This window comes from Lipotes vexillifer, unplaced genomic scaffold, assembly GCF_000442215.2.
Source record: "Lipotes vexillifer unplaced genomic scaffold, Lipotes_vexillifer_v1.1 scaffold150, whole genome shotgun sequence".
NCBI classification, from domain to species: domain Eukaryota; kingdom Metazoa; phylum Chordata; class Mammalia; order Artiodactyla; family Lipotidae; genus Lipotes; species Lipotes vexillifer.
In genome coordinates this window covers 4,035,050-4,046,803 of record NW_006792921.1, presented here as the reverse complement: position 1 = coordinate 4,046,803, position 11,754 = coordinate 4,035,050, and the positions used below count along the sequence as shown (strand labels likewise).

The 11,754-nt window shown below is 40.6% G+C and overlaps 1 protein-coding gene across 1 annotated transcript in view; it reads right to left on the bottom strand.

Moving 5' to 3' along the window:
- The window catches only part of CREB5 (cAMP responsive element binding protein 5), a 405,433-nt gene extending 394,281 nt beyond the window's left edge, over positions 1-11,152 (bottom strand). Inside the window, exon 1 of the mRNA XM_007466089.1 lies at positions 10,748-11,152. Coding sequence (XP_007466151.1) covers positions 10,748-10,750 — 3 coding nt within the window. The 5' untranslated portion in view covers positions 10,751-11,152. The remainder of the gene's footprint in view (positions 1-10,747) is intronic.
- Between the last annotated feature and the right edge of the window lie 602 nt (positions 11,153-11,754).

Below are 11,754 nucleotides of genomic sequence, written 5' to 3'. Positions count from 1 at the left end.
GGACGCGCAGGCCCAGCAGCCATGGCTCACGGGCCCAGCCGCTCCGCGGCACGTGGGATCCTCCCAGACCGGGGCACGAACCCGCGTCCCCTGCATCGGCAGGCGGACTCTCAACCACTGCGCCACCAGGGAAGCCCCTAGGATGATATGTTTTTAAAACACGAAATTTTGTCTCCTGTGCTTTGTGTAAAACAGAGATAGCGCACAGGCATAAATTGCCCATCAACAATTAGAAAAGCAGAATTACTTCTCTTCCTGCATTGAAACACCTATGTTCAACTTGATGTGTCTGTTGCTTATGGGAACTGGTGGCTTTTGTCCTTGTCAGTAAATATTAACACATCAAAACAACGGTTGTTAAGCCTGGCAGGGTGACAAACTACAGTTGTATTTCATTCTTTGTTCTCAAGGTTAAAAGTTGGTGCTGCCCTTTTGGCATTGCTATTTCACAAACTCTGAAGACAAATTCAAGGCCAAACCAAGGACAATGGCCACATCAGCAAATTCATTCATCAGTGTAATATATATACATCTATTTTAAAGTATGGACTTGTTTTGTTGGCTTTGTCCATTTCTGGTAATGTATTGACCCCCATCTCTGAAGACTTGTTCTAAGTTTTTCTGGGGGTCCACCAGAAGTCTATTTTAAACATGTGCGAAAAAAATGTCTGGTTATAATTCTCACAACTCCCAATCTGCCAGCTCCCTTAGGGTCCCAGTACTACTTGCCCTGGGTGCTACCTTCTTGATGGGCATACTTACTCTTACAGGCTGAATTGTGTCCCCCAAATCTCCAGTACCCTAGAATGTGACTTTAATAGGAGATAAAGTCTTTACAGAGGTAGTCAAAGTAAAGTGAGGTCTTCAGGGTGGGCCCTACTCTAATATGATAGGCATCTTCATAAAAAGGGGAAATTTGGACACGAAGACAGCCATCTACAAGCCGAAGAGAGAGACTTGGAACAATTTTCCCACACAGCCCTCCGAAGGAACCAATCCTGCTGACATCTTGATTTTGGACTTCTAGCCTCCTGAACTGTGAGAGAATAAATTTCTATCGTTTAAGCCACCCAGTTTACGGTACTTTGTTACAGCAGGCCTAGCAACCTAATATACCTGGCCATGCACTGGACCCCCCGCTGAGTGCCAGAGCTGTGGCTGTCTTGAGGGGTGAGGCCCCTCTCTCTGACACAAAACGCCAAAGCTGCACTGCCTTGCAACCCAACACCTGCACTACAGCTTTTAGTTATAGTGGCTCTTTGAGTTTTTGTTCACAGTTATTTTTTGTTCTCTTCCAAGGACTCTGACACAAGCCCATGGGGCACTGGGCCAGAAACCCTCCCCTCCTCTACCACCACAAAGGACAATCCAGACTTCATTACTGGGTCAGGCTTCTCCTGCCTGGCTCCCTCTTCCCTTAGAATGAATAAACCCCTCTCCCTTCCCTTATCGAATAGTTAATCAATTCTCCAGTCATATTGATCCTATTTCTTAAATGGCTTTTGAATCTGGCACCATCCCAGCCCAAGCCACTATCACCTCTTGTCTGGACAACCACACTAGCACCCTCACTGGGCTTTCTGCCTCCAGACCTGCATCCCCTCACCCTCCCACAACATTCTGTTGCAAGGACCTATTTAGTGTCTCTCCTACCAGTAAGATCTGGGAGGAGAGGGACCGTGTTGGGTTTTGATTATGTATCCCTAGTACCTGGCACATAACAGATGCTCAGTAAATAGCTGATAAAGGCAGGAAGGAAGGAAAGGGGGGAAGGGGAAGAGAGGTGTGGGTTTATATTCCCTTACAGAAACCAAAGGCTCTGTTTTTTCATTGCTCTTAATTGAACATATCCTTGCACTGAGAAAGGCAATCAAGTCAATACAAAGAGATATTTAAATAATGCCAAATGGTGTGTGATTTTCAAACTAAATGATACAGCTTTCTATATACAGGATGCATCCAGATCTGAGTCAGTCTCCAGAAAAGAGACAATCTGAGCCGTGTACCTAATTATTGTCCTCCCTGGATTTTCCAATATGTCAGAATCACATCACACATCTGTCACCTCTCTGCATTGGCCTGAAGTACAAAAGTCCTCGTTAGATTTTTGTTCCTCCCATTAAGACACTAAAGCTGCTATACCTAACTCTGAACAAGTGGTCTATGCCTTCTATTTCTCTATCCTGGGAATGGGTACAAGCAAACTTAATCCCTCCATTTTGTTTAAATCATGGTAAAATACACATAGCAAAATTTACTGTGTTAACAATTTTCAAGTACACAGTTCAGTAGTGTTCAGTGTATTCACACTGTTGGGCAACCAATCTCCAGAACCCTCTATTTTTTAAACAAACATTAAATAACAAGAACTATGTAAAGGAATATAAGAGTTCCTAAATATACCTCCTAAAATATCTGCTAAATGTTAAGTAAAGATTAAGCATCCATTTACAGCCTTCCTTTTAAAGATACTACAGGTTTTTTTTGCTTCAGGAATTTAAAAAAAAAAAAAAAGCATATTTCCTGGAAAGGGTAAAAATGAATCTTGAGTTAAAGGGTTAACCTGCCTGTCTTAAGAATGTCCCTCCCAAAAGGGCACATCAAGCAATTATGTGTAATTTTTTTCTTCCCTGATTTTCCTGAGTGCTTCTGAGGCACATGAAAGAAATACCTGTGCTTCTAGGCCAGAACTACCTCCATCCAATGGGAAGAGATCACTGTTTTGTTTTGTTTTTTAATGTTTTGAATGGTTTGAAGATTAGCATGTGTATTGAGCAAAAAGTACAATTTCAAATTACACGCCGCTTCATGGTGCCAAAACACTGCGCACCATCATCTTTGATGACATCCACCAACACAGCACTAGAATGGTGGTTGTTAGTCATCTGGCTTCACAAAGCTGGAAGATGAAATTGTAAACAATGTGAGCTTAGACAGGCCTTATTAGAAAAGAAGAGTGTCTTAAAAGATGGCTTCAATTTTTTTAATCTAGCAATGTCTTTTAATCACCAATATGTGTATCTAAATCAATTGCTCAAAAGGAGGAACAATTTATCCATGGGCATCCTAAAAAAGATGATAATCACATTTACAAGTATATATGCCAGTAACATCCTGGTCTTCACTGGCTAAGGTTTTTGTTTATATACAAGTTTAACCACCGTAACCATATATATGTGTGGACATTAAAATTACTTTAACGTTAGTACAATGCTTAGAAAGGGACCCAAAGTGGCCCCTCCCTGGCACTGGTCACAGATCACACTATTAATCCCAGCTTGTATCTCATCCACTGAAAATACAGAGGTGTAGACAGAGACTGCAAATGACTAAGTCCAACCCTAGTCATTATTAGGAGAAAACAAAAACCAAATACTCCAAAGCACATGGCTCCAGGTCAAGTATGAAGACAGGACACTGGTAAAACAAGAGTTAAAATGTTTTATTAAAGACAATTCAAGAGCCAGGGCTAAAGTCTGTTTTGCTCAATAAATGAATACCTAAAACGCTTTCAATACCCAAAAGAGTTTAACAGTTTACATCTTTAATCTCATAGTCTCTCCACAAAGTCCTCTAACAGTCAATCACAAACTAGCCTGAAGAAAGTTTCCCTAGATACCACCAAAAACACAGGTTTGTAACAGATGTCTCCAGCAACTTTTAGAACAGATCCCATGTTAAGAGGTTGATATACCCATATGTATTTGTTAATGTATTTGTTAATCAGTCCAGGTCTGTACATGTACAATGAAGCTGGGAAGTAAGAGTTAGCTGAGAAATCATTGATGTAAAAACAATGCATGGAAAAGTATCAGAAAGAACATTATTTATAAATTCAAAGACAAATGCAATAGTATACACAATTGGGAACTCCCCACCTGGAAGCCATCCAGAGCAGTGCTTATATTTAGGCACTAATAAACACGAGCTTTATTAGGCACTAATAAAGTCCAAACACGAGCTTTATTAGGCACTAATAAACACGAGCTTTTAGCTCACACTGACCACCCTTCTAATTAACGAACACAGTGTCAGTCTCTCAGTTTCTCCATCTATAAAATGGGAATTAAAGCTGTATGGGGCTTCCCTGGTGGCGCAGTGGTTGAGAGTCCGCCTGCCGATGCAGGGGACACAGGTTCGTGCCCCGGTCTGGGAAGATCCCACATGCCGTGGAGCGGCTGGGCCCGTGAGCCATGGCCGCTGAGCCTGCACGTCCGGGGCCTGTGCTCCGCAAAGGGAGAGGCCACAACAGTGAGAGGCCCGCGTACAGAAAAAAACAAAAAAAAACCCTGTGTGTTGGGCTTCCCTGGTGGTGCAGTGGTTGAGAATCTGCCTGCCAATGCAGGGGACATGGTTCGAGCCCTGATCCGGGAAGATCCCACATGCCCGCGGAACAACCAGGCCCATGAGCCACAACTACTGAGCCTGCGCGTCTGGAGTCTGTGCTCCGCAACAAGTCAGGACGCGACAATGTGAGGCCCGCGCACGGCGATGAAGAGTGGCCCCCCGCTTGCCGCAACTAGAGAAAGCCCTCGCACAGAAACGAAGACCCAACCCAGCCAAAAATAAATTAATTAATTAATTAATTGAATTTTAAAAAAACACTTATTAAAAAAAAAAAGCTGTGTGTTAATGAATGGAGGTTAAAATTCTCCCGATGAATGGCATTACAGAAAACACAAATATTACTACCACAAAACGTAGAGGAACGTGTAGCTTTGTACCTAAAACAGGTTTAAAGTCACGTTTAAAAAGCACATGGTTAGAGAGACATGTACTTGGAACCAGACTGCTATGCAGGGGATAAGGAGAGAGGTTCAGGGTGAAATGACTCACGAATGTGGGAATGCAGAGGCTCTCGGCAGCATGAAGTCACAAGGGACCGTCCCTGAGGTCTCTCCTCTCCTCCACAAACAATGCTGTTTGTTGACTTCAAAAGAAGATGGGTGAGGAGTTTGGAAATTATTATTTTTTATTTTGCGGTTCTTCGCGTCATTTACTGAATGCGCAAGCTGGTATATCGTTCAAAAACTTATTGAAGGAAAACATTCTGGTGTGTACTGAGAAATATTGATTCTCTAGTATTTAAAGGATGATAAATAGAAGGAACACTTTAAGTCTGGGGGGGTTACAACTAACATCTTGACATGAGCAGACAGCAAGTTTGGTCTGACACGAAGCTTTTAAAAAGCTTAGAGGGAAGAAACACAAGGGGATCCAGATGTCTCAAACAGAGTAAAAGCATCCCTCCAAAACCAGCTAAAGGCAAGTAGTATCTGGGGCAAAGAAGTAAGCTAGCTGGTGATCTTGACCTTTTCCAAAACGGAGGGTTTCTAAGAGTCTGCATGCAAACCAAACCCTAAATTAAGATTTCTCAGGAAGCAAACAATCCATATCTGAAACTTACACAAAACCGAGCTCATCTGTGGTACAAAGAACTATCTTCTAAAATATTTAATTTTCACGTTTTAATTTGTATTAATTACATTTTCTTAAACATGTTTTGTGGAGTGCAGCACACTAATAATAACCGCTTGCTGCCCTTTGAACTCTGAATGCTTTACTGCAATCCCTTTCCTTAAATAGAATCATGGAATATTAGAGCAGAAGATTCCTTAGTGATCAGTTAGAATCGCAATTCTCAACCCTGGCTAAACTTTAGAAGCATTTCTGGAGCTTTTAAAAAATACAGAGGCCCAGGCCCCCACCCCAAACCAAGAAAGTCAAAATGGACAGGACAGGGAAGGTATTAGTATTTTTTTTTATAAACTCCACAGGTGGTTCTATTGGGCTGCCTGGATTAGAACCATTGATACAGCCTATAGATTTACATTGCCTGACACCATAGTCACTGGTACATGTGGCTATTGAGCACTTGAAGCTTGACTAGTCTGAATTGAAATGTGGGGTAATTATAAACACACACCAGACTTCAAAGACTTAGTACCCCCCTGCTCCAAATCATAAAGTATCTCATCAACATTTTTATATTGATTATATGTTGAAATGATAATATTTCAGATATATTAGGTTAAATAAAATTATTAAAATTAACATCACCTGTTTGATTTTTTAAGCAATTTTTAATGTGGCTACTGGAACATTTAAAATTACATATGCAGCTTGCATTTGTGGCTCCCACTGTTGGAGAGTGATGGTCAAGACCAACACTCCTTTATCACAAATGAAGAAACTGAGGCATAATGAGTTCGAGGCAGCACTTTGGGGATACCCTCTTCTGGCCACTCAGGCTTTTCCTGTTGCCTTAAACCACACTGTTGCAGAGCTAGGAATTGCAGAGCCTGGCATGCCACCAATCGGATTTCAAACCTTTCTTTCTTTTGTCTTGCTAATTGTTTCTTCTAAGGTTTGATATTGAAATCTATTTTGCTTATGGAAAAATATCCCCTCTCTGCTGTGCACACACTTGCGATTTGTTATTGCAGGGTTACTCATGAAAGCACAGTAACTAGAATGGATGTTAAAAAATAAATCTAGGGCTTCCCTAGTGGTGCAGTGGTTGAGAGTCCACCTGCCGATGCAGGGGACACGGGTTCGTGCCCCGGTCCTGGAAGCTCCCACATGCCGCGGAGCGGCTGGGCCCGTGAGCCATGGCCGCTGAGCCTGTGTGTCTGGAGCCTGTGCTCCTCAATGGGAGAGGTCACAACAGAGAGAGGCCTGCGTACCGCAAAAATTTTAAAAATAAAAAAATTAAAATAAAAAAATAAATCTAGAAAAACATTAGCATAAGGAAAATACAGAGAATAAGTGAAGAGGACTATTAAGGTTTTTAAGATGTAGATGGTCAAGTTCTAGCCTGTGAATATTTTATCCTGCTGCAGTTTAATAAATCACCATGGAGACCCTCAACATTCTGAGGGTCATCTTCAGCACAGCATCAGCCCCTGCTCAAAATTTAGAAGTCTGAGCCTATAATATTTCTTTCCTTCCAGAGGCAATGTTTTTCTGGACAATACCGTCATTGCAGTGAGGCAAATCAGCTCTTCATAATGGCACACCTCATCATACCTAGGTACCCTGCTAGAAGTGGTCTTTATCCTCAAAGCCTTCTACCTCTGGTGCATGGATTAGTACCTGGTCATTCAGAAGCCAAACAGCATTATAGTTGACTTAAAGAAGAAAATCTTGTTTTGACAAAGTAAAATGGTCCCACCAGATGTGGCAAACGGAGATAAAATGTATTTCTTCTAATAATCAGCTAATTCAAACAAAAACAAAGATGTTTTTTGTTTCGTGTGGTTTTCCCCCCTTGGGAAGCCAGCAGAGAGAGAACTGCATAAAACTGGCTGAAATGTGTTATATTTGAGAAATCATGCAACACAGGGGCTCCTCAGTGTAATCAAAGAATAAAAGAGACCTAAATTCTGATATTAAAGTGTTCATGCAAAGAGCTGGAAAGGAAAACTGTGGGTCAGGCCAAACAACACATACAGTAGATGCATTCAAGATTTCTGTTGAGATATTCTTGTGCTCCATCCTAAATACAGCAAAACCTAAACATCATCTTAAATCAAATGTTTGGTGCTCTGGAGCCCCCTATGTTGCATGCATGAATTCTATTAGTCATGATTAGTCAAGTTTTGCCAGTCAAACCTCGAACAGCATACTTCCAGACTCAACTCATTCCTTATTCACCTCTAAACACTCTCATATACACCAGCCTGGAAAGATAATATATTACAGACGGATCCTAGGCAAAAGCGCATCTGCCAGAGTGAAAACAGCACTTGTTACTCTATTCAACAAAAAGAAAGATTATTTATTTTAACTTTAAGAATTTTTTGGATCCCTTCCTCAGAGATGAAAAAGAAAAGACAGGAAGTAAAGGAAGTTACTGCCTTATTCTGAGACAGTCCTATAGACCATTTTTTGTTTTGCCTGGCTTTTAGTCTCAAATGAAATCTGAATGGTGTAGTTTTACAGGGCATATCTAATCATATTGGTAAAGAAGAAAAGCGGCCTTCAACTAAGGAGGCCAATATTAGAAAAATCAACATTGCAGATATATAAAAATAACCAGAATAGAAACTATAGTTTGGGCTTCCCTGGTGGCACAGTGGTTAAGAATCCGCCTGCCAATGAAGGCGACACGGGTTCAAGCCCTGGTCCGGGAAGATCCCACATGCCGCGGAGCAGCTAAGCCCGTGCGCCACAGCTACTGGGCCTGCGCTCTAGAGCTCAGTGCCACAACTACTGAAGCCCTCGCGCCAAATCCCGTCCTCTGCAACAAGAGAAGCCACGGCAATGAGAAGCCCACGCACCGCAACGAAGAGTAGCCCCTGCTCGCCGCAACTAGAGAAAGCCTGCGCGCAACAACAAAGACCCAACGCAGCCAAAAATAAGTAAATAAAAATAAATTTATTAAAAAAAGAAAAAAGAAACTATAGTTTATATGGTCAGGGCATTCATTCAAAAGATCTGATAAAAATTTGTCATTGCAAGGTTAGTGATCAAAAGGCTTGAAAAGAGCAAAGCATCCAAAGCCATGGTTATGCTTCCTTCAGGACAAGGGCATTTACGGCCTGACACATGGAAAGACCACCCAACCTGGAGGCAGGGACCCAGCTTCTAGGCTCCGTTTGGCACTCTCCAGCTCTCGGCCTTAGATGAGCCAGGAGAGCCACCAGGCCCAAGGTTCTCGTCTGCAAAGTGACAAGGTTGGTCTATCAATAAGAAGACTCACTCCAGTGCCAGCTCTGCTTAATGCTATCACACAAGCCTACTTCACATCAGAACCTCTAAGCCAAGAGGAACTCTTACTAAGATTAGTTCAAGCCAAATGCCAACCTGGTAGTTTTCAATCCTTGTTAATCTTAGGGTACAGATTACAAATATGAACCTTGAGGAAGTAGAAGGAAGCAGCTAAAATATGTACTTTTAAAGTGTTAAGTTGATTCTGATCTATTTCTCGGAAAAGATAAATGGGCAACAGAGTGAGCTTAGAGGAAAGAAATATGGAAATGTCACTGTAACATCTTATACTTTCAGGAATTTACCCTAAACTTTTAAGGTTTTATTTTGAAGGTACCAGCGTCTCAGTAAGAGCTTGAAAAAAATTTTACTTTTGTTTCTGCAGCAGTACTACCAGGATTACCTGGACACTTGTAAAAGCCTTCTCTCTCTCTTCTCTTTTCTTACATTATATCCATGATCTGTGATTTCCAACAATGAAATACTAATGGATCCTCAAAAAGCACTAATTGCCCATTTTTTTCCCTAATTACAAAATGTAAGAACTCTTTAGTGAAAACATTAAACATGATGTCATTTTTAAAGTGTCAGAGTTTCTATTTAAAGCAATGCCATAAAGTAGCTTATTTAGTTTACAAATAGCAACACAAAAAGGTTCTTTAAGTCTGTTTAGCATATCTAAAAAGTGCTTCTTTCTCACATTTAAATATTTGGAGCCGGTTTCCCCCCCCCAACCCAGTTTATTACTTTATCTCAACTGTATAATTTTCTAAAATAGGATTCAGAGAAAGAGTCCTAGATTTAAATTTTTAAACACTAATTTATAAAAGCATTGGTTGATTCCCATAATACAGCTGGTGGTCAAACTGGACAAGATAATGAATTGACTGAGATCATTGTTCCATCTTCATCCAAGAAAGCTGCCTCTAAAAAAAGATCTTAAATTGCTGTAGAAATCCAATTTGGAAGAAGCAAAAGAGGCATATAGATGGGAAACACCAGCCATGATCACATTAATTTTGTGGCTAACAGCACTGCTTTGAAGTGAGGGAGAAGGAAAAAAAGATGACTAAAATAATAAGTCCACTCAAATCACCAACTTTAACAACATAACCAGAAGAAAACCAACTACAAAATGTGACACAAAATTCACATCTTGGTGATCCAGTGAACATCACACCCCCGCCCCCACAAAATAATTTTCAGCTTAATCAGAAGCAAAGAAATGCTAAGGAAACACTATAGGATTGTGGTGCATCATTGCTAAACAGCAAATTATAGTAAGAAATCAGGAGAGCAGGAACCTGACATTAGTATGAACAGCCACGGAAAGTCTACAACTGATTGGTTTTGAATCCACAGGTGTGAGAAATAATAACGACAAATAATCGTAACAAAAATCTTCAACTTACTGTAATTGAAAAGCTATACAGGGAAAATCTCTCTAACAAACTACTATTCACTTAGCCCCTTATTCAAACAAAAGCTTCGACATCACAAAGATATAAAAATAAAGGCACTGTTTCCACTTTTTTGTGGGAATGTTCTAATTAGCTCTCTGCTCATATATAAACTATATAAGGTCACAACTGACTTCTGATTGACAAGCAGTTTATGGATATCAGCAATTTACATTCAAAACCAGTTGGCTGGAAGATATCAACTGAGTAAACAAGTTTAGTCTGAGTAAAGTTGAAAAATAAAAATCTCAGGAAAGCTTGTGGAAAAGAGAATTCTTACCTGGCATATTATTTCACATGCTTTGTAGCTTCCCCACTGCACTTCCCATGCTCATGAACATTATTTTACCCAGGAAAGAATGGTCTTATTCACACACACACACACACACAAGCACACACAAAACCTTCCAACAAAATGCTATCAAGTCCCGGGAAACTACAAAAGCAACATTAAAAGTCAGGGTAAAGTAAGAATTCCATTTGTGAATCTCACCTATGAAACTACAAGATCGTTCTCCTGGAACCAACTACAAAGTTCCCTTTCTGCTTAATAAGTGTAATAAACATCACCTTACCATTATCTGTAGAATAAAATCAGCAACGTGTTGCTTCCTGCAGACACCAAATCAAATTTTTTCTTCCTTTCTTTCTAGTAACTTCTTTTTCCCCAGCAAGATTAGGAAGAAAATAAAGCTTTGAGTATTGCCTCAATAGTTCAGACCTCAAGACTGTGAAACTAGCTCTCAGTAAGAAAAAAAAAAAAAAGAACAGGTCTGGTATTTTACAATCACTTCTGCAGCCCAGAGGTACCTCCTGGACTCCCGTACCTCCTCTCCTTCGGGCTCTAAATTTCTTTTAGTAATGAGACTAATTTTTCCAGTAGCCTTGAACTCCCCAGATTTAACTGACATGGAAAATGTGACTAAAAACTTGTAGAACTGTCTAGCCTCCAACCTTACACAGAATCAACTTTGTTGTAAGTACTGAAGAACACCTCGCAAGCAGCTACTTGCTCCTTTAGACTCCTGCACGACACAGCACAGAACACCAAATAACACTGCGCCATCTAGTTAGCAAGCTGCACTCTCCATTCCAGAAGGGGGGACACCTTCAAACCCTGGGACTTAAGGACTTGTCAGAGTTCAGCTGCTCTAAAGGTCCAATTGTTTATTTAAATAAAAAAAATATCGCTACTGAGATAATCCACATCTAGTGGATATGGGAAAATTTAGGTTATAATGGCACTACAAACTTTTACATCTAACTTTGATTTACAAGATAAAAGCAAGTTTTAAATTAAAAGGGCTTTCTGTTAATAGAGCTTATTATTCTGAAGACGGGGAATGATTTTCTTCGAAAGTTGTCCCTGGGTGCATGCCTATTATCTTTGCTTTTCCCCTTCCACTAATGAGCATTTATCTAAAGAGCCTGTTAATCCTCTGATGTGTGCTTCTGGTCAGAGGTAACAGTTTGAATAAAACCACTAATCACTGATCACTAAATCACTGATCATTAATCACACTCTCCAGTGCTGGTGACCCGGGCCATTTTCCCCTTTAGGTCTATGTATGCATCACAAACA